Source organism: Buteo buteo, chromosome 19 (assembly GCF_964188355.1).
Source record: "Buteo buteo chromosome 19, bButBut1.hap1.1, whole genome shotgun sequence".
In the NCBI taxonomy this organism is placed as follows: domain Eukaryota; kingdom Metazoa; phylum Chordata; class Aves; order Accipitriformes; family Accipitridae; genus Buteo; species Buteo buteo.
Genome location: NC_134189.1, coordinates 1,463,941 through 1,491,282, shown reverse-complemented (window position 1 = coordinate 1,491,282; position 27,342 = coordinate 1,463,941). Strand labels below are relative to the sequence as shown.

The 27,342-nt window shown below is 44.9% G+C and overlaps 1 protein-coding gene across 1 annotated transcript; it reads left to right on the top strand.

Moving 5' to 3' along the window:
* Positions 1 to 22,069, top strand: FAM83F (family with sequence similarity 83 member F). Its single transcript, XM_075050830.1, has 5 exons — positions 1 to 456; positions 4,237 to 4,404; positions 11,878 to 11,999; positions 12,574 to 13,286; positions 18,168 to 22,069. Exons 1-5 carry the CDS (start codon positions 1 to 3, stop codon positions 18,230 to 18,232), a joined length of 1,524 nt encoding a protein of 507 aa, XP_074906931.1. The 3' UTR covers positions 18,233 to 22,069.
* The last annotated feature ends 5,273 nt before the right edge of the window (positions 22,070 to 27,342 follow it).

Below are 27,342 nucleotides of genomic sequence, written 5' to 3'. Positions count from 1 at the left end.
ATGGCGGAATCCCAGGTGCTTCTGCTGGACGAGTCGCACGTCAACGAGAAGGTGACGGAGGCCCAGGCCCGCTTCTACTACAGCGAGGAGCAGCGGCGGGCCCTGGAGACGCTGGTGACCCGGGGCGAGGCGGCCTACCGGGAGGCCCTGAGGAAGGAGCAGCTCCGCGACTTTCTCTCCAGCCATGAGCTGCAAGCCCTGCGGGGCGGCTGGCGGGGATACGACGACCCCCGGGAGAGCGGCAAGGCGGCGCGGGGTCCCGGCGGCGAGACCCTCTCCTTGGCCTACTGGCCCGAGCGCTCGGACACGGAGGTGCCCCCGTTGGATTTGGGTTGGACCGACAAGACCTTCTACCGGGGCATCAGCCGGGTGGCCCTCTTCACGCACCCGCGCAAGGAGGAGAGCTCGCCCCACCTGAAGGAGGTGGTGCGGGAGATGATCCAGCAGGCGCAGAAGGTAGGGCCCGGCCGCCACGCCAAGCGGTTGCCCTCGACGGGACACCCCTCGTGTCTTCTGCACCGGGGGGAACCCGGGCGAAGGACCTGGCTTGGGGAGGATCCCGGGGTGGAAGGGAGGCGAGAGCCCACCGCCCCTGGGGCTTTCCTCGCCGGTTCCCTCCCAAGCGGGAGGACGCCCTGGTCGGCGTCCACCGGGCAGGGCTTTCCCGGCGGTTTGTTGCCGGTCACGTTACGGTTTGCCAAAGCTGGTGCCCGGGAGGGGGTTAAACCCCTGCACACCCACCCCCCAAATTGGGTTTTTTCTACCTATGTTTCAGTTTGTCCTGTCCTAGCCCGATTCCCTGGCTCAGGGGAAGGCGGGTCGCGGTGCTGTTACAGCCACCCCTCCTGTACGTACAGGTAGCCCTTGCTAAACACAAGGCAGTGAGCTTGTTTAAGGGGTGGTGTTTTTTGGGTTTATTCTTTGCGGTCTCAACATCGTCCAGCCTGGACTGCAAGCAGCCAGAGTCCGGACAATATGCGGCTGCTCCTCCTATTTATCTTTGGCTGGAAAGGACTGTTAGTGGTGACAGGGCACCTCAGGGAGGAAAACAAACCAGCCGTGATGCTACGAGGGCTCGCGTTGCAGAGGTGGGGGCAATGACGAGGTTCTTCGAGGTGTAAGTGAAGTTTCCAGGGAACACCACCCAGGAAAAGATCCCCTTCAGAGCTGACATCCCTCCTGCGGAAAGAGGGTAACAGCGTAAGAGACCTCATTCCTGCTCTTAGTTTTGCTGCTTTCTGTTTTCCAGCTTTCCAACTCAGCAGTTATTTCCTCCTCCACCTGCTCCCTGCCCCCCCCCCCCCCACCAGCTGGGAAACACAGAAAACTTTCCAGAGAGGCCTTAATCCAGCGGGTGATCTCCTCAGCTCCCTGCTCGCACAAATACGTGCACACCCCATTATCCTGTTCAGCGACTGGTGTTATCAGTCGTATAGAAGAACCAGAAGCTGTAAAATCCTTACACTCCGGTTTAGTGCGACTTCACACCCTCTTTGCACTGCTGCAAATGCCTCTACAGATTGTGCAAGGACTGGGAAATTTTGCACTTTTTGATAGCTGTGCCTGGCACCTAAAAGTAATTAATTCCTTTGTAGATTTTCATTTTTTCACTGACTGGATGAACTGTGCCCCTCCCAGCCCGAAGGTGGTTTCACGTTTAACAGCCATTTGAGTGTTTAATGGTCCTTTTCATAGATAACTATGCCAATTGTGTTCAAGTGAGCTGGCCCTGGGAAAAAAGTCTCCAGGTAGCAGCTTTTCATTCAGCAGAAGAGAGTGGGGTTTTGTTGGGTTTGTTTTGGTTTGGTTTTTTTTTGGGGGGGGGGTGTCTAAACAGATACTAGTAATATGTGGCACATGTCTGTGGGTGGCTTATCATCAGTGTTTTACAAACATATGTTAATTAAGCTACCTTGCCGCAATGAGATTGGCAAGTTAATGCTTGCCAATCTTCAAATACCTATGAAGAGCTAGGCACACCTATGGGTCCTATAGATAAATTTATAATCCATAGGATAAGTAGAGGAATGGGGAAAACCTCTTGCAGGGGTAGACACTCATGCTCTCACTTGCTGTTTGGGAGCTCTCCTAGGCAAGGTGACCAGCTGCGGCAGGGCTTTGAGAAGACTAACGTAAAGACAGGGGTTGCCCACTGCACATTTTGCTGGCTTGGAAGTGCCGTTTGCAAGGCAGCTCATCTGCTTTTTGTACAGGACTGCAGTTTTCATGGGTTTAGTCCACAGCCTTGCAAAGAAGCCCGAACTGACCCACGGCCCCAAAGCCTGGAGGGAACCATCCCTTCATATTGCAAGGCCAGTACTAATAATTAATGGTTTGTCCAGGACGTGGTGTAATTTCTGCAGTCATTGCACTCATTGCAAATGGAGGGGATGGAAAGAAAACAAATTCACACTTCTGCTGTCTATTCTTGATCGAGTCCCTATGTGGGTGTTCTTACTTCAAATGAATATTATCTGGCATTCCTGCTCCTAAATAACTACGTCCATACCACAGTGTATGGAGCGGAGGGGGAGCATAACAGGCCTGAATTAATGCATGAACTCTTCATGCCTTAAATTATACTCTGCCTGTATATGAAGTTGTTCAGGAATAAAGTGGCACAAGTTTACTGTATTTTAATTTTCAGAGGTTCTGGTAACATTCGCTGCATCTTGCTGCTTTATGCTGGGAATTGAGAACCAAGGCTGGACCTGGAATCCAGTTCTGCCTAGCAGAAGTTATTGAGGGACTTACTATTAATAATGTAGCTCCACCATAGTTCACCTATATCAGGAAACTACATGTTAATGATGAGCATAAACGCAATGATGTCAGCTCTTTTTTTTCTTTTTCTAACAAAGAAAAGCTTGTGTAAGCACTGTCGACAGTCGGAGCCTGACGGAGCAGATGTGTTGGTTGTTGTTGGCTGTATAAGCAGAGACTCAGCAAACACAGTAGGGGACATTTACTGTGGCGTCACTTTCCCAAAAGCAATTTGTTCAAGGGCATTTTTCAAAGGAAAGAGGTCTCTGCTGGGAATTATTTCCCCTTCCATAGGGGGCTCTTGCAACGTGAGCTGCACCTCTTCCAAACTTCAAGTGAAGAAAATCCTACTGTTTGATCCAGTCTTCAGCTCCATTCACACCTGTATGTGCCGTCCTCAGCAGAGCTTGGCTGATCACTGTGACCCCAGCGCCTGGGAAATTAAAATTTAGGCAACTCTATTCCCAGCATACCGTCAGCATGAGAGCTCTGGCAAGTTGGTGTTTCTCAGTGGGACTAGGAAAACAGTAGTTTCCTTCATTCATAACCTTACAAATGTTGGGGAGAATAACTCTTTCAGGCAGAAAAGTGAATTGATATTTCTAATGGTGTAAAAGATACAGAAAGGGAGAGAAAGACAAAACATGTAGAGATCAGCATTACAGTTGCCCATAACCTTCTTGGTTTTGTTGTTACTCATGCTATGAACGTTCAGGCTTGTCTGTCACGTCAGTGCAACCTTTTGTTTTTATGTAAAATCTATGCCTGGAAAGAGGGGTTAGTTTTATACCAGAAAAAACGTACACGTGAAGAGAGGGAATGATTATTTTGCCTCCAAACCTTGAGCACACACTCCAGTCCCTTCCTGGCAAATATGAGGTGTTTATGTTTGAGCTCCATAAGACATTCCTCAGGAAGCCAGCCCTGAGAGCAGACTTCTCACAGGGAATGGGGAAAAAAAGGAAAATAAAATTCTTGTCTGCACTATGCACCATGGCTGAAGATTCAGGCCCCAATTCCTCTGCACATTCATTCTTCCATTACTCACCTTCTGATTAAGTGTTAGAGCTGAGCTGTGGTTTTCACTCTTCTTTTTCAATCTATTTTCACTGTTCTTTGTTTAAGTGGATCCTTACAGACGCAATGAAAGTTTCACAATACCGAGGAAAAACTAGGTATTTGGCTTTGGCATTCCTCAGGCTGCTGAAATAAGCCATCTTCCCCTAGAAGGAGGAGAACTCTCAAAGACACTTATTAAGTTCCTCCCAAAGTGCAGCAGGAGCCAAGCCAGAAAATTACAAGATTATTGGTAGTGCTTGGGCACGTACATCCCTGTACTTTTGTCTCCCCTGTATCGTCCTCCTCCATATTCTGGTATCAGTGCTCTCCTTCATTTTGCACCAGTGTGATGGGCCTCCCTTTCAGTTCCTAATATTTTATTCAGTTGTCTGTCTACTGTCTTCTTCTTTCCAGATTATTGCAGTGGTCATGGATGTATTTACAGACCGGGACATCTTCCGTGATATTGTTGATGCAGCTTACAAGCGCTGGATCCCAGTCTATATAATCCTAGATGAGGAGAGCGTGAAGCTCTTTCTGGAAATGTGCAGATGCCTTGACCTCAGTGACTTGCAGATCCGGGTAAGTTATTCAGTACTGAACCACTAGCTCCTGCAGGTCAGTGGCCTTTTTTGGTTGTAATGAATCTTGGAACTCACCTGGACAGACAAACACATCTCTTCCTCCGTACAAGTCACATCACAGCACTTAGACAGGGGTTGACGGGACATAGAGGGATAAGAGAGTGGCTTGCTAATACCGAAAGAAAGAGAAAGGAAAGATTTGGATTTTTTTTGCCTTTCACCTGAGACAGGGGTCTATGTAGTTTCTTGGCTCTTGTGACCTAAAAATTCCTGTTTGGGAAGAAAATTGTCTGAGGAAATTCCTGTGGGTCTCCCGTGCAAGGATTCAAACTAGAGTCCAGAGTAGCTCTTTGAGTTGTTGTCTGCATGGATCCCAGTTATAGGACACATATACTTTGTGAAATCAAGACTTTCCTATCCAGCAGTAATCATCTGGGAGTGAATGAGCTTATAGTCCTCCTTTGCCTGAGAACATAAAGGACTGAGGAGCATAGCTGCTCCCCAGTTCCATGTCAGAGTATGCCTTCATATAGTGCATGCAGCACAGCGGAGTCGTCAGCCTAGCTTGGCTGGCAGAATCAGCCTCAGTAGGATCTCAATACATTACACACAGGCTGAAATCCTTTGTGTGTTTAGAGTTAGTGTTGTATTCCTTGGTTTTTTCATGTTTTTTTAGTCACTGTCACTACTACAGACTTGTTCCAAATACTTCAAAAAAGTTATTAGGTAGGAAACAATCTACGGGATTCCAGACTCACCTCTCTTGTGATCCAACTGTTCTTCTGAGCAGCAGGGGGGTGGGGGTGCCTTTTTGCCTGGAGGAAGGGCAGATCTTCCATAAATACTCAGTTAATATTTTAAAAGAAAACACAACCAAAACTCAAAAAGCTCTGAGGATTATAGAGGCTCATATTAACCATTTTAGGAGAACCATCTTAAATCTGGATGAAAATGACTTGCATATATCTGAACAGCGCTCCTGCAAACTTCCACTCTGCTCTGAGTTTCTGGACTTCATCAAAAAAGACATCCAGCCAAGCAGCTTTCTCATCTTTCTCCAAAACAGAGATGGAAGTTTCTTTCCTCTGGTGTCTTTGAAAGCAAGACACAGACATCATTATAATAGACCTGTTTCAAGCTTCAGGGGTATTCTGTGGCCTAGGCTCAAGCCTCTTTGCTACAGAACTGTGAAATCACAGCAGCAGTTCCATTTGCTCTGGTACCTGTTTCCCAGTACTCTTCTCACCGTGTCATCATGTGCAGGAATGATGCCTTCAGTACTACATATTTTAACTCCTAGATAGAGTGAATGAAAAGATGCCCTGGTATTTTAGAAAAACTTTCAGTGCTACTGGAGAGGTGAGTTCCTTTTTGTCTGCCTTCTCCATCTTTAAACAGTAAGCAGTCCCCTTCTGCTTTTCCTCTTACCTCTTTCTCCATAGGTATCTACACAGACTTGACACTCCAAAACTAATCGTCACAGCGACATGCTACAGCAGTGGCTAGGTCCTGCAGCAGCCTAGTTGCGTTACCCTTTCCAAAGAGGCAGAGTTCGAACTGATGCCATCAAAAGCAGGAGAAAATTCTTCTGTGTCCCTTCTGTGCTTCCCTTCTTTCACAGCAGCCCTTGCTATGTTTTTCATTGGACTCCTTCAGCTAAAAAAAGTCCAAATACAAGCTGAGCTGAAGGATGTCCACTGAGAACTTTTTAACATCCTTCTTTGACCTAATTGTTCACTCTTCTGCCGAGCTCCAGCCCACAGAGTCCTGTCCTTCAAATTTTTCCCCCTCTTCTCCCAGCTATCTCATACTGTATCTTAAATTCCCCTTAAGGTTGTTGTATTCCTTTTCCAGTGTGGCTAAGGCTTTAGTTAATCTTGTTAAGGTCAGTGCAGTTTATTCCTGTCTATGGTACTACAGAAGGACTGGGAAGAGTCTTCCTGTAAGGGGAAACTGGTCATTTGCCTCTCAGGGAAGATGGCCTCTTAGTATCCTGCCCAGGGCTGCCTTGGGTGTATCTACGCTGCTGCTTGGGTCAGTATGGCAGAAACCATCACATAATGATTCCCCTGACACCAGGCTTTAGATAGCCAAGGAATCTCAAGCAAGGTTAAGGCTTCCCCTTGAGGACTCCCCCCACCCTCACCTCATTGATGTAATGGGTCGAGGGTTGTTTGGAACTTTTAGTGTTGAAGACCCAGATTTAAAGCAAGAAAGCAAGCTGGGCCTCTGGTCTTGTTCAGGCAGGATCATTTTGTCTCGCATTGCTTGATCATGGAGGAATTTGGAATTGCTGAGGAAGAACAAGAAACTCTAGTGCAGTTAACTCTCTCATTCACCCATTTCTTATTTATGACATCATTCTCCTGATATCTGCTTTGCTGTCTGAGTTTCTCCTACAGATTTTCAGCAACAGGGAAAACATTCTCTCCTTACACTGTCTTTTTGCATTACCATTTTGCTTTTTTCTGAAAGATTTTCACCAGTAGGCCACAGTTTGTCAGCAACGGAATTGCATACTCTTCCTTCTTGCCCTTCTTCCCACCTTTCCTTCAGAATGCTTGTGCAAGATTTACAGGACGGCTTTTTCTCAGAACATTGCAGCAATGTGGGTTCTAACTTTTCAGTTTTGAGGCAAGTTCTGATCCCAGGGAAAGAGAGAGAGAGATGAAACACTACCATGGGCTCAGATTGTTTTGTGATTCCTGCCCTTTTGCTTCCATTGCGCTGTTCATCCAATACAGAGTGAATACTTCAACAGTCCTAATCCAGGGAGATTTACTGTTAACACTGGATTTTGCCCATTGTCTACATACAGCAGTAGGCGTTTTCACAAAATTCCTGGCTATGGTGCCATTTTGAGATGGCAAGGTATCAGGATCTGCTGACAGTCTTACAGGAGGGAAACTGCTGTAGGAAGACAGAGCCTCACTCTGCAAAGACAAAAACGTCTTTACTGACTCCAAGCATGAAATGAGAAAACCTCAATTTTTGTCTGAAGGCCAGAGATCACCAGAAATGCATTTAAATTCAACCATCATCATATTCATCCTGGGATGTTAGTAAGAGCGTGTCTTGTGTGTATGAGTCAAATGGCTTCCTGAGCCTACAGGACATGGTTTGTCAGACTTCTGTTATGTTTGACACGAGAGTGTTCTTCAGAGATCACAACGAATCAAAGTTCTCATAGATACAAAATTCATAGCACCACAAATTCCTCTTTTTGTTGACCTGAGGGTGAGTGTTCTTACCAGTTTTTAGGTGAGTTCTCTTTCTCCCCATGCTTCTGCTAACCAAGACCCCAGTAACAGACGCTCCTGCTCAAAGACGGGGAGTTCAGCTAGAGCTCCAGGCAAGCCTAGGGAATTAGTTACCTGCAGGAAGTTCACCTTCATGTTAATTTTTACAATTTTCCCAACATGTAAGGAGTTCCTCCCCTCACTCCAGGAATTCTTAGAAGTTTCTGCCTAAGAAATTTTTGGAAGTTCATTTCAGTATTTCATGTCTTTCCTCACTGATTCCTAACTCAAGTGGGGGTGAAGCTGAATGTAATGTAATACAATGCTGTTGTTTTTTTAATTGTCTGTTACAGAAGTCTTCTAGGCTGCTTGTGACCTTTTGAAAATGGGGGTACAAGGCTCTCTTTTTGCAAAGACTCAAATGAGTAATACCCAGTAATGACCTTGGCAGGCCAGGTCCAGCTACCTGCATTCCATCCTTTTCTACTTGAACACCTCCAAGTTTTACTGTTTTGTCAACAAGCATGCCTTTTCCAAAACTGTTCAGGGCAAACACACAGGATAAGTCCACAGTATTTCCCAGCATTACTTGGTGGCTGCTTCCAGATTGTGGCTGCTTTTGTGTCCCTGTGTAAGACGAGCACCTACCACCCATCTCAGACCTGGAGGTCTGATCACCAGAAATGAGAACCCTGCAGACCAGGAATAAGGAAAGTTCCTTTACTGTTGTTACTGTGGTCCTCTCCACATGAATCCCATCTCTCTCTTCCTCTTTCCCCCCTTCTGTGGTACCTTCATCTAGGCTTTTAAAGTGGGAAATAACGGATATCTGGGGCCTCCCCCTCAGCCCTGTGCTCAGGTGAAGCAGTAGTATGAGAGAACAAAGGACAGGAGCTACCCCACCAGAGTCTATTGACTGAAAGAATCTGATTTTTCCAGGGACAGCGGAAAGCGGATCTCCACATTTTGAAAAACATGATCAATATAAGGGACTGTTGAATCACTGTCACCTATCAGCTACTGCTTTGGTCTGTTGCCTCTCCTTAATCTGTTTTACATCTGTTAGTTTATCGAGGTCGTTCATGCCATCCATCCCAACTTGAAATAAAGATCCCTGCTTGCTTTGCAGCATACATATCAGCTGTTGTTCTAAGAGGGAAGGAACACACAGGATTCCCTGGTGGAGGTACTTCAAATGCTTCCCGTTAGGGTCTGTCTCGTGTACCCCCCTCCTCAATCCCAGCCTGTGAGCACTACTGCCCGAGTCTGTCAAGTGACAACTAAGTGTCAGTCACAGCACAACCTATTACTGGCTTTCTAAACTGGGTCTGATTTAACTTTCTGTGGATTCAGGGTGAGGTTTAAAAGCACGTCACAATAAAGCAAGAAAGGCTGATTCCTTCACTGTTTGCATTTGGATGCTCTGTCAGGCTTGACTGTTACCAGTCCGTATTAAGTTGCTGCCAGGGAGACGTTAGTCACTGCTTGTGGCAAGGAGTGGTGCAAGCCTGTGCAAAGGAGATGTGGAAATTTAATGCAGACTGCAGCTTCCATAAGCCAGGATATGACAAACCTTAAGCAGGCTTCTGCAACAGTACAGATCTGGAGGGGTCACTTCTATCTGATGAAATAACTGGTCCTCTACCCCAAATATTTATTACTACTGGCTGCAGTCTCACCTCATTTATATTTGTCTTTCCTCTGTTGTTGTGTAGTCTTCAATACGTGAGCCCAGGCTTGCTCCTCCTCTGTACAACTTGATATATCAGTCTAGAAATGCTCCAAGATCCTTCAAGGCAGAAAACATTATACAAATAACCTGTTAAGTGACTCGATGTTTATATGACTTTGTGCTTGTTTTCTGCATTTCAAGATGTATTTATGCACTCTGGTGCCTACTTTGTTCAAGGAGGTTTATGTGTTCAGCTGTTTGGTTCTATCCCCTCTGTGCCTTTCTAAGTGTTATGTGTAGCTCAGTTAATGCAGAAATTCAAATGTGCTTTCTTTCCACCAAAAGAAGGTGATATAACATACAAACACAATATAATCCAAACTTGTTACATGCTAAGGAACTTTCTGCTCACACAGGCTGATACTTCTTGATTCACAAAGTTACATAAGGTGTCAGAGCTGTTGAACGATTTGAAAAACAGAGGTCTTTCTTGAAACTTGCAGTCAATATTCCATGATTTGGCAAATCCCACATCCAACTTTACTCAGCAAAGAAAAAAAATGATTTCAGGTGATCAGCCAGCCAACTACAAATGTTATTCTAAATACTGGAAAGGGCACCCTTTCTCCTGTGCTCTACCCAACCTGCATTCAGCATCCCCCACACATGACTCACTGCTAGGCCTTGGGCAAGTCACTTCATCTTTTTCACTCTCAGGCTCCTCATCTTTAAAACAGGGTAATAATACTTTCAGCAGTGTTGGGAGCATTAATTAGCTAATGCCCACACAAGACTCCAGACAGACCAAGCAATAGATGAATGCAAAATAGTAGTATCATCAGTTACTGTTAGTCAGAATTTGTACTGCCACTGCTGTATTTTAGTGGGGGAAATAGGAGCAGATTCCAAAGGTAAGAGTTATATTCAGAAAACTGTTTTCTGAAGGAAATTTGCATTCTTAAAATCACTCGTTCCTGCATGCTGATTTTTATAGCCTATCAATATTTAAGCCGTCAGTGAGGTTTATAATAATAGGACTTAGCTCTTTGTGGGATCTGAGGCTGTGCTAGCATTAGCCAAATCCTCATGATTCTCCTGCTCTGCAGATGGGGGAAGAATGAGGCAAAGGTGAATTGGCATTCCCAGAACATCACAGTGTGATGAATAGTGTCAGAACTGTGATTACACTTGGGACTATCTGACTCTCAACCCTGGAGTTATTACTACAGATCACAATACCTTTTAGCTTTTCATTGTTAAAGAATTCTTACAGAAACAGATGGTGGAATGAAGAATATGGTCTAAATTTCTGTGTCAGAGCAACAAGATCATTTGCTCTAAACTCACACTGACAATGCTTTTGGATTTTTGGGGGGCGGGGTGTTTCATGTTAGACAGTTTGGCAATTCGGCCTTGTGCAGCTGGGACCCATGAGCAGAAAAACACTCAGTCCAGTGTGCAAATATATCCTTACAGTAAGTGCAGGCACACATCTGTTGTTGAAAATAATGTAACCTTAAACCTCTGTTTTCTCTGTGCCTGGTAGTGATTTGTTTTATAATTTTCAGGTTTCCTGGTCAAAGGGTGTGAGACAGGAGGTTTGGGGAGAGGTACTATCTTTTTCTAACTACTTCCATTCATTTCATGAAAAGTTTTTCCTTCCCCTTCTTCAGAAATTCTTCTTTGCTGATCTATTTGAGACATCAGTAGAGACACTTACCCTACTCCTTTTGTTCAAAAAAAGTTCTGTGTTTTTCCACTCTCTGTTAAACAGTGAGGAATCTGGGTGGACAATGTAACTATTTGGGGTTCTTAGCAAAATGATAAAGGTCAGGGTTCTCCTTTTGTTATAACAGACAGGAAACATCTATCTTTTGAGCAATAGAATTGTTTCCTCCTCTCTTCTGTAATAATTAAATTGTCCAGTCTTCTAATTTGCCCAGCTTTGTCAAGCCATGTGTTGTTAGGAATCAGAACACAAGCACAAAAAGAACCTAATAGAGACCTGTCTCATACATTACCCTCCAAGCAACTGTGTCCTTTGCACTGCACAGGTGTTGCAAATTCCTTGGGTTTGTGGTCCTCCTAACGTAATCTAGAGAAGAGTTCACGAGTGCCGTGGAATAGGGATCAGGATTCAGAGAGTGCGGGCGTGACTCAGAACTTCCTCTGATTCATTCCCCTGAACTGGGCTGGGCCTTCTGAGCTACAGCACAGGACTGGAGGTGGAGGATTATTTGATTTTGAAAGCATTGTCTTGCCAGTGGGCTAAGATGAATAGCTGAAGACAGCAGGCAGTGTCACAAAGATGCTGACCCATTGGACAGGGCTAAAAACTGATGGAGGGGAGTGACTCGCATGGACAGAGGATGACAACAGGTCTTACAGCACTATGCTTTCCTTTCTGCAGCCCTTCTGATTTCTGGTGGCTGATACAAAATGAGCTGTAGTCCCAGAAGTAGTGAGATAATGTGAGTGACATGTTAAGACTTGGAGCTGGCAATCACCTAATTCTCTGCCCTATTTATTGTGACATTTTGTCTTGTCACCTCCCTGTCAGAATATCCGCGTACGTTCTGTGACAGGAGTTGGGTTCTACATGCCAGCAGGGAAGATCAGAGGCACGTTGGCATCCCGATTCCTGATGGTGGATGGTGAAAAGGTGGCCACTGGATCATACAGGTGGGTCGCTCTTGCTTAAGGCAAAGCTACATTCTTTGCATAAAGAATGGCTTGTGGCTTTGCTTGAGAGTCTTCTTCCCGTGTCATTCCCTTTCTTATCCCAGCCCCTGTAATCTGTGTGGCATCTGTAGAAATTGGGGTGGGACGACATGGAAGGTGGCACAGAGCACAAGCTGCTCCTGAGAGATCAGAACATGCCCGTGCCATTTCAGTGGGCCAGAGAGAGTTCCACACTGCATCAGGTGGTGGTCTGCAAGGACTCCCCACCAGCCACTGCACTCAGTTCTCTTCAGCGAGCTTTTCAGTCTGGAGAATCCTCCTGTTGATGCAGCGTTGCTTTTTTAAAAGGGTAAACTGTCCTTCAGAGTTTTAGGGCCTTTTCTTCCAGATCTGCATGCCTAACAAAGAACAATAATAAAGAGCTTCATGTATCTATCCTGACCCACCCTGGCAAGGGCATATGGGCAAATGGCACAATGCTACATATTCCCATGTAGTGTCTTAGCTGTTATTTGGTGGGCTGTGTCAAGTATGCACCCCAAAATCTAATGCTGGTTCTGTTTCCTACTCTTAGCTTCACATGGAGTTCATCCCACATTGACAGAAACATCCTGCTAGTCTTGACAGGACAGCATGTGGAGATGTTTGACGTTGAGTTTCGTGAGCTCTATGCCATCTCAGAGGAAGTTAATTTCTACAGGGAACTGGGTATTGCTAACCCATTCCTTCTTGGAATTGGGAAGCCAGGCCTTCATTCCTCCACCGTGGCTCGGAAGTTCATTAACCCCAAGTATGGTTTAGTGGCAGGGGCAACCCGTGGTGATATGATGCTCTGGGCTTCACGGCACAGGCAGGATAATGAGGGGAACATGGAAAAGGAGGAAACAAGTGAGTCAAAGAAGCGGTTAAATCAGTTTCTGAATGACTTAGTCACATTGGAGCAGGAGTTCCCAGAAATTGATCCACCTCTGGAGAACTTGAACAAGCTGAATCGGAGCCCTCAGAAACTGTTCTCCCGGCTCCATGTGGACCTGAAAAATAAATCCAAATCCAGAGAGTCTATTCGTGATGTGAAGAAAGAAGATGCACAGGCCAATTCAAAGCAAGGAAAACGGTTTGCCAGTGGGCTTTTCAGTCGCAAGGCCAAACGCTCTCCAGGCTCGAGCATAGAGGCCAATTCTTTTGCCAGTGAAGGACATTCAGGGGAAGACCTTGGAAACATGAAACTGGAATATGAGCGGCTCAGCATTGGCCATGCCAGTGTTCGGAGCACTGGAGGCATCTCAGGTAAAATTTCTTCTACCAGCACATTCTGCTTCTGTGTCCCTTGTTCTGAGTTTGGCTGATTGGTGCAAGCATATTTAATATAGGCACCTGTGAGTAGATCCTATTAATTCCTCCATATTAAAAGCAGCGGGATCAAAGAAGAGTTGAAGTTGTATCAAACGATACAGGCAATTTAAGTTGGAGGCAATTTAATGGCAGTCTTATTGTAAAGTTGGTACTTCTCATGTAAATGTTTTCTCATACTTCTCAGCGAGCGGGTATGGGACAAAGGGAGAGAAAGACAAATGTCTCCTTGTGTAAAACAGGTTGTGTGTACAGGTCATGAAGTGAACTGCCCTAAGAAACGGCAGCAGTATGTTCACTATTGTAGTGGCTAGCAGGGTGCAGACAGATTTTCAGTGTAAACCCCTCCTTTCCTCATTGGGGTTTAGTCGAGTGTGTTTACTGTGACAAGTTACTGGTGGAGAAGAGAGGAAAACGTGTTTATGTTGAGGTGAGTGGGCAAGGATTGGAGGAGAGGGTGGAAGTCTTTTTAATTTGCTCCTTTATCACCTTCTGAAATGGGGGAGAAGGTCGCAAAAATAGAAGCTATGGAGAAGTACTAGATCTCAACTTTACTTTCTTTGCTAATGCATGTTTGGTATTTTCACTAAGTCCTTCCAAGGCTTCATCCAGTTGAAGACACAAATGACACAGATTTCTCCCAATTTATGGGTTCATACCTAACTTCCCAATGTTTTAGATGGTTTGTCAGGTTGAAGTAAATCTATGGACTACTCAGCCAGGTTGTCTTCCTCTCTGTGAGCTGCGCTGGGTGTCAATACATCCTGTGCCAGCAGGAAAATAAACTAGTTCCAGTGAGAAAATTTCTCCTCAACTTGTCTGGCCGGAGACCATTCTGTGCTCTGATGAATGTGAAATGCAGGTGTAGAGAGACTCAATTCCCTTGAGACTGCCATGATGTATAATGGAAAGACATTCTCCTGAGACCAAAAAGAAAAGCAAGGTATTGGGAAGGTTAACAACAGTGATTGATTAGGTTCTTAGAAATATTTCTGGCTGAATGAAGGACAGACTCAAAAATGCCAAATGAACACAGGAGAGAGGAACCGTAAGAAGGCATGGATAGTTTATTTGAGACTATAGTAGACCCGTTTTAGGATGTGCACTTGGGATTTGGGGAGGCAGAATTAAACCCTGGCCTAAAGAGGCCCTCTCTCCAAATCACTTTATGTCTTGCGCACAGACAGTATGTGCTGCTGGGCCCCACTCCTCAGAGCCAGGAAAAAAAACCCGTGAAGACCTCTGGGGAGATGTGTGGGCATTGCCTCTCGGAGGAATGGACCTGAGGGCTTGCACTACCCTCTAGTGACAGAAGTACAGAATTGTGTAATCTCTGATTTGTCAGCACTTTGCAATATCAGCGATTCCCTACGCTTCTCACTGTCAGCTGTTTTAGAGCAGACAGCCTGCCATTCCCGCAATGTCGTGACGAAATTAGGCCCTGATTAAGGCACGAGAGAGATGGATGTCTCTAGTCGAGCAGTGGGGCACTGCGCCCTTCTGGGGCATTGCACGGTCAGGGCAGCAGAGATGTCCCGGTGCCTTTTAACACACTGGATCCCTGCCAGACAGGCTGATGCTTGGTCTGGACCATTTCCACAAAGACACTATCATGCTATTATGTTCAGCTTTGATTTATTGCTACTGCTACTTCCTGAGGGCTGCCACCTCTTTCAATAAAGGGAAAGGAAGAACTGAGAACAAGTGCAGGGAAGGCGCAGAGGTCCAGCACGCCAGCCTTCCCGCTGGGCTCTTCCTGACCTGCTAAGTCTTTCCAAGGAGTCCGTGCAAGTATTTTTTTGTTTTATGCAAATTGTTAACACCTGTTCGTGGTGGCAAGGGGAGACTCCACAGCTTTTGAAGTATGGTGGTGTAAAAGGCTGGAGGAAGATCACTGCTTGTGTGTTGCTTTTGAAGTGAATCACCGTTCTTGAGAGAAAGCTGCTCTAGTCTAATGGCCCCAAAGTGGCATGTGAACAGAGATGGTAGAGGGCACAGCAGAAAGAGGGACACTCATGAGGAAGAGGGAAAAAAATGAGTTACCCAGAAGATCCTGCAGCTACTTGATCAGTAGTGCATGCTTCATTAGGATATAATAAAAAATTCTTGAACATGGGCATGGAATAGAGTTCCAGCTTCAAGATAAAAATAGGAGGCACTTTGTTCTTGGGTAACTGTAGAACTGAGTTTTAAAGTTTAAGTTGTCTTTGAGCAGGTCTAGTAAAAACTGATAGTGTGATACTCTGGGTGATAGAAGGGAGGTAAGAAGTGGAAATGAAGAAGGGAGAAGGTGCTTGGTATGCAGTCAGGTTAGGATGCAATTATTCAGAGCTTCACAGTTTGAAATAGCTGCCCTTACCTTTTGTAAAGATTAAACAGCACACTTAAGCCCTGTGGGCCTGCCTGTGCACACATCCTCCAAAGTCACTATTAATTCTGTCATACCACAGAGACACATCCCACCTTGCAAACGCATAGAGAGACCAGATCTACACCCCAAGTAGCTCGCAGAGTAATTGAAAGACATTATTCAAGCAGGCTAAAGGTCAGGTTCAGTCTTGTAAGAGTAGATGGTGATGAAGAGAATCTGAACTGGGAAGCGATGAAAGTGCGTTCTGTGACAGAGGCTGAAAATCTGACTCAGTATTTACATGCTAGAAAAGGATACCTACAAGTCAGAATTGGGAGCCTAGAAAACACAAGGGCTACAGATAGTAATGTCCCAAACTAAGTGTCCAAATTAACATCCTGACACGTTGTCCTAGCAGACTGCATGGACTCTGTGCTTTGTCTTACAAGGCTTTCTTAAACCACATAATCAAATTGACACAACTCTTGAATTTCTCTGTTGCCCGCTCAGGAACACAACAGCAGCAGCTCTGAACCTGACCAGAATCTTGTTAATTTTAAGCTGCTGCTGGGCAGATTGTGAGCAGCAAAGACACTGATGTCTGTGTGCAGTTTCTGGGAAATACTGCAAGGGTTTGAAAGCTGTGTGCCTTTGGAAGGTGCTGCCCTTTTGTTTTGTTTTCTCCCCCACAAGAAGCAAAGTGGGCTCGTTCAGAAGGGTCTGCTATCCTGAGTTGCTCCATACATCGGCCTTCACTCCTCGTGAGTGTTGGTTGCAGAACACATACTGAATAGCAGGATTTTGTGTTTCAGTTTTGGGTGCTTCTTGCAACAAGAAATGAGGTTTACACTGGGCACAGCAATACCGCAGGAACAGGTGCTTAGTTACCACCAGTGGTTTTCAGCCGAAATGGGATCATGGGCAGGTGGTAACTGGAATTTTCAACCTCTTTTCTAAAGAGAAAGAAGGGAACGTTGTTGGGTATATACAAGGAGGGTGTTTGCTCTAACTATAGCGGGATCTGTAGAAAAAGGTCAGAAGAAAAGAGTAGAAAGTGAGAAGAATAAAGGAGTTGGGAGCTGAGATTAAGCAGAGAAGCACAGACACTTTAGAAAGTAAACACGAGGGTCTTGAATGTGATACAGACAGGGAGGGGAGCAGGGGTGGTGAGGAGACAGGAGTAATGATAAACTTAGTAGTAACATACAGAATGGGGCAAAGGGGGGAGAGGAGGTAGAATGAAATGCCGTGGGGAGGTGTGGGGAGGAGGCAGCAGCATACAGAGCAGCCACACTAGTGGGGGCAGGTTGCAGTGCAGCCTCCCATGTGGATATCAAGGAGTTGCATTGTGGAAGAAAGTGGAGAGAAGGAGTGGGAGAGGAGGGAGCTCTTCTCTTCCCCATCACCTACAGGTGAGGAAAACATTGATCAAATACCCACAAGCAAGAGAGTGACATGAAAGATTATTCACTTGAAGCCCAGTTCAGAGACAGTGCTTGGGTTGAAAGCTCCCTCATCTTAGCAAGGTTGAGACTTCTCAGTAGCATGTCACCGTGATCTGTGGCAGTTTTCCCTCCCTGTTCTCACTCCGTACTGGCCACTGGCTCCCACTGCTCGGGAGATGCACGTATACGTTCCTTCTGTACAAATACCTGAGCGGGGTCTGCCCTTGTTCAGAGTGACTGCATTCCCAGGGCAGTCCCTCTCAGTACGTACTGCCCTGGGCTATAGGTCACGTAAGCCTTGCTGAGCTCAGAGCACAGACGAGTTCCATTCCCTGCAAAAGCCTCTGCAAACACACTTTAGTACAGTGCTGGAAAAAAATATGCCGGGGCATCCAGACCAACAGCTGGCTGTAATGGAGGAGATCAGACAGCAGTGCAAGCATTGAAAAGTACAGATACCGGGAGCAGAAGGAATCCATAGAGTGAGCAATGAAAAAAAAACTAAGATGATAAAAAATTGAAGCAGCATACTGTGCTACTTAAGTGAGAGACCCTGAGGCCTCAGGATTTGTCTTGCAAAGGAAATGGCGGAAATACTGGCACTTGAGATGTTTAAAACAGGACGTGAAAAACCTCTACTGAGAATGTGTGTGGGGATCAAATGGATGAGATGACCTGACTTTTTTTTCATGCCTCACTCTTTAGATAACCTCCCACCGAAGTCATGGCCAGACTGGTTTTCAGTGCCAACTGGGACCTGAGAGTACCACTGAAGCTCGCCTGGGTACAGGCCAAAGCCTGGAAATACTTCTCCAGTGGTTTTCTCCACAGTATAATCTGAATTTGCTCTTATTTTAATGTCTCTTCATTTCACAGTAGTAGGAAATAAAACCACGAGACAGTGCAGAGTAATGTAGGTCTAACAAAAGGTGTATTGTAAATAACAAGAGAGGACTGAAGTGTAGTCCAAACTTTATCCAGGTCTTATTTACTTAACATTACTTTAACTTCTTTTCATTCCAGGTAACGTGGGTCCAAACTCCACTACGAGTGATAAAAACAAACAATCTACCTGTGTGTTATCTTGATTGGGAAGGATTGTCTGGAGAACTGAAGACTGAACAAGCTGGAACAGTAACCTCTTGATTGATTTTTGAACCTACAGCCATCTCCTCATGCAGTGGTCTGTAAAGCCACTGCGCGGTCCTGGATGCACCTGGCAGCCCCAGTTAAAGCACATTTACTGGGTGAAGTGTAGACTTTGGATGGTTGGTCCCTTAAATGAGGGTTAGTGATGAATGTATTAGTCCACATGTCTGTGTGCACACATATTTTATATATAAAAACAACTGTGATGACTGGTCTCAGAGCTCACTCTGTGTCCAGATAAATGCAGGAGATTTTCTGACTTACTTGTGCTGCTACATCAGTCTGTCTAGCTGCAGACTCAGAATCACTGTGTTGCATTGTTTACGCTACTGCACTGCAGAAATGTATTGGTCTGACTGGCTGGAAGGCTACATCCAATCGAAGTGGCAAATTCTGGGTGAAATAAGGATGTTTACAGACAGCGTAGCAATCCTTTGTCCACAAGGAGTCTTCCTGTAGATTCCTGTTGTCACTTATCCACACAGAAGTGAGTGGTCTGGGAGAAGGGTTTAGCTAGCAGAGGCCAACAGATTAGTATCTGAACTGTTTCATGTCATAAATATAGCAGCCAAACAAAGTGACTTAGCAAGAATGTAGTAAAGACAAAAAATGGAATATAGGGGGATGTTTAACCTGCAGTTGAGACTAGGTCAGAAGAAATGCCTTATAAGGGGGACTGGGCAGATCTGGGAGCAATAATGCAGCCTTCAGTGGCTGTTAAAAAATCCTGTTTGTTCCTAATTCAGCAATACTTTACCATTCATGGAAACTGAATGATTAAGGAGCACATCTTTGAGGGTTGAAAGAGGAAGCAGAGGAGGCAGACAAGCTTTTCAAATGTTCCTTTTTTTTTTTAAGTTAACCTTTCCAAACTTTAAATCATGCCAAAATCAAGAGCTTTGATCCGTAAGAAGCATTGCATGCAATCAGACCAAAGGCCATCTAATCTGCTATCCTGTGTCTGAGGATAGCCAGTAACAGGTGATCACAGTAGCACAAAATACAAAGCTTGTATACAGAGGTCTTTCTCTGACACTGTCCCAGCAGTCTATGGACTTTCTGAACTGGCAGTTCCTGCTGGACCTGGCCTTAATGAATGTACCTGGTCCCTTTTTAAAAATCCTTCTCTACTTTTGGCCTCCACAGTGTTCTGTGGCAATGAACCCTGAGTTCATTGTGTGGTATGAAAAAAGAACCATTGCCAGGCTGTTTTAATGGTTTTCTTGATGATGTCATCGAGTGACCCTAATTCTTCCACTGTCAGATGGAGTGATGACCACCCCTACTCCTTGTCTCCTTGCCACTTGTGATTTTACAGACCTGTATCATATATATCATCACGTTTTCCAAGTTGCAGGTTCATGGTATATGTAGCTATTCATTATATGGGACCTGATTGACACCTCTGTCCTCTTGTTCACTGGCCCTTTTCCAATTCTACCCACTAACAGAGTGGAGAAGCAGGTTGTTTTTGTTTCTTCAGTGTGTGGATTGATGTTTCGCTCTGCTTTCTTGCCATCTAAATTACATACTCTGCTGTCATAAATAAGCCCTCTTGTGATACCCAAGAAAAAGAAATCCTAATTGTAAGTAGAAACCTGAAAACTAACATACCTACTTGCAAAAGAACCATTCAGACATCAGAAAAACATCTCTCTTGTTTAGAGAAACTGGGTTTTTCACTACACAAGAAATTCACAGCAAAGGCAACTGCTGCATTCCCAACACAGAACAAGCTGTTCCAAAGACTATTCCAGGTGCTGGGTGGCAGTAGTGGTTGTTACGCTGAAACAGCTGTCTGTAACTGGCGATAAAATGCAATTGATTGATTGATTGATGGTTGATTAACTGCCTTTCCTGGAAGTGTATTTAACTTGAATGGCAAGCAGCTCTGTTTTGCTCTGCATTTACTCTGCAGAACGTCTTGAGACCCTAAAATACCAAAGGTGGTGTGCCCTCTGTTAAACATACTCATCCTCACTTGGTGGGTTAAATGCTTGCTACTCTATATAGCTATTCTATATAGCCTTCTGGGAACAAGCGGCACTTTTACAGCTGGGTCTGTCAGCTCCTATTATCAGCAGTGTTTTATAAAATTGTTCCTGGTAATGGGAGAAAAGAGGTGTTGGAAATGACACCATCACTTGGATGTAGAAGTAACAATACATGAGTTATCCTGTTGGCTTCAGGTGTACGGCTCGTGTGCCAAAAGCTACTCACTGTTTGTAGGGATGTCTAAGATGGCTTGATTTTGCCATATTTCCGTTATTGTCCAGATGTTTGGGAGGTTTTTTCTCTCCTTGTATTTATTTCACTTTGTTAGCAGAGATCAGAGATAAGTTTATCAGGCCAACATTGTTCCACTTTTCATTCTGATAGGATCATTGTCATCTGGTGCTTCCTTGTTCTCCCAGACTTTTAAAATATTTATTTATTTTTTAATTGTGCAATAGGTTAATTAACTAATTAGTACCATGTTGATATATATGGTCAGATTTTCCAGGAAGTCCTCTATCTCTTTGTTTTCATGTCTTTGTTGCTTCATCTTGGGTGGAGTGATTTCACAAATAGTCCAAGAGGCTGATTTCACTTGCCGTTCCTTTCTTTCTGTGCTTACTTATTAGCATGCTTTACTTTCTCTTTCCTGTGACAGATGTGAGAGTGCTTTACTTTAACCTTGTCAACTAACAGGATCTCCTTTCCAGAGAGTCTCTCATCTGTTTGTCTTCTTTTTCGTTGCCACACCAGTTGCTGAAAGGTAGTGTTCCCTTGTTTTTAGATTCCTTCCCCTGTCACAGAAGTCTCATGCCTTGACTCCAGGGGCTAGTAGAATTCCTTAAGCTTATCACGCACTGTTTAATTACTTAATTTGAGAGAGCAAACTTGCCTTCTTGCATGATATGAATCTGCTTCTTAAACTCAGTGTGACTCTTTGGGGATGCATGCAGCCTTGCTGATCCAGAGTGGATGTTTCAGACTCTGGTGGAACTTGTTCCTCCCTGAAGATAAGATCAGCTGAACTTGGACTATTTGGCTGCTCTTATGGCAACAGATCTGAGTCTGGGTGAGGTGACCGCATTTATTTTGACTAGTTTTGCTACTTGTGGTTCTTGATGAGTGCTAGAAACTTGAGGCTGTGACCTGTAAAATCAATCTCTTGTCACTCTCCAGATAAAATGTGGTAGAAAATGTGGTGGATGGTGCTGGGGGACAGAGGGGCAAGGAGCAGTGGTTAAGAATTCTGTTGGAAGTCTGCTAGCAGAGGCTGGAGGTACAGCAGTACCTACAGCAGTCATCAGATAAGCTATCATTTGGTCCTTGCCCAAGGTGCCACCTCTTGCAACCAAGTCACTAACCTCCCAAGGGGGTGGGAAAGATGGGAGACATTTGTTGTTCTGTTGCTATTTTAAAGAACAAGATTAGCTCTCTGGCATCTGCGTCCTGACCCTGGACAGTCCTAAGAGGACGCCTGTTCTCCAGATCTCATTTACTCCTTGGCTTGTCAGCCCAGGTTTGCTGGCCTGTGTGGCATACCATGGGGCCTACGCTTGCAGTCCTGGTTTTGGACAGAGAGTAATGAAGCTGGAATTCACAGCTCTTTCTTTCTGGTGTGAAATGGTGAGTGGTTCTGAATGAGCCTCTTGGCTGAATGTGTGCCTTCTGGGTTTCTTTTGGTATGCATTTGTATATTTCATGTATATGTGTCCAGTGAATTATTCCAGAGACCTTTTCTAAGTCATACAAATAAACTCTTTGCTATGTTATATTCAGATAGTTTGTTCATTGGTGTCGCTTTTAATTTCTCAGCTACAGTTCCTGGGTTTGGGGGATTTTTCTTGTTTATTTGTCAAGAACCTGTACTGTTTGGATTAGAGCAGGTTTCTGTGTAACATGTGAACATGTTTAGCCAATGTTTGGCAGTGCTTGTTAAAGGATGTGTGAGCAGCTAAATTCCCTGCAAGTACAGTGTCCTGTGGTTTTGAGTACCTTGAGAGAGACTAATTCATTCCTGCTTTCTCGTTGCTGGAGTAGGCTGTAGCAGATGTCCACTTCAGTTTTTCTTTACTTGCTTTATTTTTTACTACCACTCTCTTTGCAACTGACCTGTATCTTGCTGCAGCTATAAATGCATCTGACAAAGTGCCACTGCTGTTTCCCTTTCCATCTTACATAATTTGTACCCATCAGCAATGACATTTCATTTATGAAACTGAGTCCCTCTGCTGTATTTCAGTTTTACCTGGTACAATGTAATCCTTGACATTTAAGTAACTCCCAAACTCTTGTTTCCCATGCTCCCTTTGTTTGTGTATACAAAAGCCTGTTTTAAAATTCCTGACCATGTTTTAGAATAAATTCAGCCACTAGTTTACTTTTGGGCATTAAGGTACACGAAAAAGTATTTGCAGTAAACAAAATCCTCGTCTTTCTTTCAGTGTTTAAACTCCACATCGCAATTGGATTTGTACTGTTAAAGAGGAGTCTAATTCAAGCTTGTTTCACAGGTATGTCTGTGGATCCTGAGCCTCTTTCTTTATAGTATTAGCACCACTATCACCTTGTGCCTTTTCTTTTTTCTGCACTTGTTTTAGGGAGGTTCTCCAGGAAAGTAAAATAAACTTGTCCTTCCCCTCACTTCACTGCAACTTCAGTATTACACTTTTCTCTTGTTTCTTGACACTTTTGTCTGTGCTTTTTTAAAATCAGGGAGCAGTCCAGGAATGAATGACCTCTTTGTGTCCCTAGACCTTATGTCCCCTGTCCTTAGCCTGCTGAAGAAATGCAAATTTGGGAATCCTCCTTAATAAGCAAGGCTTAGGAAAAGCACAGTCAATGACTGTATGAACCATCTTGGAAGAAAATCCTATGGACGTAGATGAAACGGTAAGGCCTTTATGCATGTAGGAAGGCTGGCAGATGTTTACCTCACTCTTTGCACAACACCTATTTCTGATCTTGCAAGTCTGGGCATGTGTACTTGGGGAGTTAGGGTACAGAACACCACAGTGTAACGTACAGCACCCCAGCTACTCCAGTCTCACTCCCAACATGGGCAAATTTGCCATGCTTTTCAGCAAGATAGGGAAGCAAGGGACAGTAGCTGAGAAGTGTCTGCACAAGGACTTAGGGGCAGAGTAGCTGGCATATCCTAAATTCATAACATAATGTGTCGATGTCTCAAGTTTTGGAGATGTTTCTAATCCTGCTTCTCTCTCCCTTTCCAGCCTGTCTGTCTGCAGTATCGACTTCTGCCTTTTCATCTGACTTGTTAGGTTTTGTTTTCTTTTTCTAAAACATTAGATATGTCACTTGTACGAGAACTGTAGGCATAAAACAGCCCTTCTGCCTGTCTCAGGTAGAGAGCAGCAACTTCTAGATGATGGGGAGTGCTGAAAGCCATGATTTTATAGACACTGGATGTGTGAAATTGCACGTAACTAGGAAAACACAACCAAAAGAATTTGTGCAGAAAGCATTGAGGCAAACTACATTTGAATAATGAGGATTGTAGCTATTATAGAGGGCCTGAAACCTAGAACATAAAAATGAGAGCTGATTTTAATGCGCATACATACAGTAGCATAGGGGAGTATCAGGGAGGTGAGGTTAAAGATATTTTCCATTTGTAAGTATTGACCGTATTCAGGGGGCCCTTTGCCTTTTTAATTTATTTATAGCAAAAAAGCTTCTGAGTAGTGAATTTCCAATGTGCAAGAAAGAAAAGTATGTTGCACCAGTGGGCTGTGGACTGATCAGCATTTTGCATGGGCCCGGGGGTGGATTTGGCACATGCCTGCTGTGGGCTGAATGAACACCCGTGTTTCTTCAGCTATTTGATTTACCAAACTGGAGTGGCTGTTACAGGAAGGATATTGCTTTCTGCAGTCCGACCGATAGCTGATTGATTGCAGGATGGAGCACTCCTATCAAGACTCTCCAGCCCTTGTACTGTGGCAGGTGTTGTGCCCTTTTATTTCAAAGCGCTCAAAGCAGTACTCCCAAGCCAAGGGCTACGACATACGAGCTAAATGAACACGAGAACATGGCGTGACAAAGGAATAGGAACACTTCTGCGAGATCTGCATCCTTGGGATACAGCTGGCAGAACGCATTGGTCTATGCTCCCCCGAACTGACTACAGACTAATGGTGGGATGGAGAATGGGGAAAAAAAACCCGAGCACACAAGAGAGCAGGCTGCTTACTCCAGGGCTGGATCCTACAGCAAGCATTAAAACCAAAGGCTATGGCTTGCACGCCAACAGGCTGTGTGGGATAGGAATGTCAGTTGTCTGTATCTGCAGAGCTGCAGCAGCCCAGGGCTGGGGTTTTGCACACTTGGGATTGTGAAGAATATAAATGTTACACCTGAGTGTTTGTGTAGGCAGATGCTTCTGTCTGAGGCTCTGCCTGGGACACATGAAAAGGTGTAAGTGCTGCTGCTTGGTTATAAAGGGCAGAACCATACCTGCCCCTTCTTGCATTGTTTGGTGGGTGTTGTGTGTAAGAAATGCAGGGGCTATTTTATTATTATTATGGTCTGGCTTTTCTGAAACTTCAGTACTAGAGGAAACAATAAGCAACTTCCAGGTAGCTGGGGTCTATCTTCTGTGGAGGGGGCACTTCCACAAAGAAAGATAATTAAAAGAAACAGCTAACTCCCTGAGAAATTGCAGTATATTTGGTCAAACTCTGTGCGAAATCTCAAGGTGTAGATGCTAGACAACCTTGTGAAAAGGGCATTTACCTCAAGTGTTTGAAAAGAAAAGCTATTTAAACTTTGAAAGAGCTATTGGTTTTATTGTTGCAATATTTATGATCCTCTCTTCATAGGTCATGCAACCATTTCCTTAGTTATCCTTAATCTCCCACCAGAAATTCTTTCCCTTGGCTGGCAGTCCCCTTGTGCTGAGCACTCGCACTACAGAAACAGAAAATAGCAAATCTAAACAAAGTGGGATCATTTATAGCCATCTTGCTAAGTGCACAACACATCTGCAGAAGGAACAATTGCTCTGATTTAGCATGGCCATTAGTGACATTTTGCTGCCACTGAAAGGAAGAAAATGGCTCTGTTTAGTGTCCGGAGGTATAACTGTGATAATCATAGACATTAGAAATGGAAAAGGCCACTAGGTCGTCTGGTCCACTGCCCCAGTACAATGCAAGGCAATTCACCAATGTACCTTTTCTAGGACTTGGTAAATTATTCTACCACTTGTTTGAGATTCTCCTTCACAGTCTAATAAATCTCATAGGAAGGAAGTTAAAAAATAACTTTTAGGAGAGGTGCAGTAGGTAGACGCTCTGACAGGCATTGCACTGAAATAATGACCTGTCTCCTGGTTTATCAAGCATCTACCATTGCCCTTTCACAATGAGGACACTGTAATATATTCACTTCCTTTGTTCTGTATTTATGACTGCAGCATTTCAATAAATCAAAAGTTTTCTGGAAGGAAAAGTTGGAGCTGTCTGTACTGGTTTCTCGCCAATTTCCAAACCACTTTTAAAGATGTTAATTCAGCTACAGAGCTGAAGTTATGCTTCTGCAAATCCAGATTAATTTCCCGGCACCCAGTGGGGTTACGCTGGATTTGCACTGGAGTTACTGACAGCACAGTATGACCAACAGCTTCCTCTTTGCATCCAGGGAGACAGACTCACAAGAACAAAGAGAGAGACAGACAAGCACAGGCGCCAGCTACAGATGCTGTACCCTGCAGCCAAAAGGAGGGTGTTGTTCCAGGCAGGCTCCATCTTGTTTCAAAATCTTCCACGTAAGTAGTGCTTGGTATAAGTAATTGGGAATTCACCCGTGCACAGCAGCGTTGTTTAACGTGAGGACACCCTTGGAAACGCTGCAGGGTCTTTGCATTGAATATTGCTGCAACAGAAGGTCTTCTGCAGGAGTTGGGCTCCCTTGGTAAACACAGCCTCCCGGTCTTCTTGAATACAGCCCTGATCTGGAATGTCTTGGAAGAGTAGCTTAAATGTGTATTTGCCTCGCTTTTTGTGCACTGGCACTGCCCTGTGGAAGCAGGACCATAGGTTACAATAGATACCAGGGCTGGTATAGGCTCTGTAAGATCCTAAATGACGACAAGCAATCCAGCAGCAGAAATCAAGTGTGGTCCAAGCAGTGGAAGCAAACAGACTAGAACTGAGCTGCTGAGAGCTCTTGAGAAGGAACACGGTTTCTTTTTAGCAAAGTCCTTGAATCCAGAAAGCAGTCTCAAAAGAAAGCACATTTTGCTCTCTTTTGGGGGGAAAACAAACAAACAAACAAACAAGCCCTAACAAACTGTTGACTTTCCTCTAGCAATCCAGGAGGTGCTTTAGGGCAGGATTAGGAGGAAAGCCCTGGGGTTTTTGCTTGCTTTTTCCCAAGTGAGGGAGAGAGAACCTGGTGTTTTGAGAAAGGCCATTGGCACATGATGAAATCCACTGGAATCGCGATTACGCCTCCTTCCTCATGCAAAAAGAAAATGGCACAGTGGGCCAAACACTGCTGTAGCCCCTGAGCAAATGAGTCTTCCCCCATTGGTGCCTGCACACAGTTTATCAGTGTCTCCTAAGAGATCATCTCCCAGTACCAAGATGTCTTCTAACTGCTCCAGGAGTCGGCCCAAGGGCTTTGCCCACGCAGCCCCACCTCAAACTCGCAGCAGCCCATCCCGTGGCAGCCACAGGGAAGCTGCTGGCAGGTTTCCATCGAGGAGGTGACACGGAAAGCTCTACTCACGAACCGGGGTTGACGTTGCTGCCAACCGCTGCAGAAGCAGAGCTAGGACAGTGAGTGAGTCACGGGGTTTGCAAGGAGTCAGGTTTGAGTAGTAAAGAAAAAAAAAAGAGCTTGGCCCACCCAGCTTTGCTGTTCTTTGTTCCCAGAGCCGCCGGAGGCAAAGTCATGGGATCGGCTGCTGCCACCTTCCTCGGGGTTCACCCCACCTTACGTGGGGTGACCCTGGGCCGTTCTCCTCCGCAGCTTTTCCTCCTGGTACTCCTTGCCCGTTGTTGCTGTCGCTCTCCCTTCTGCCCCTCCACAC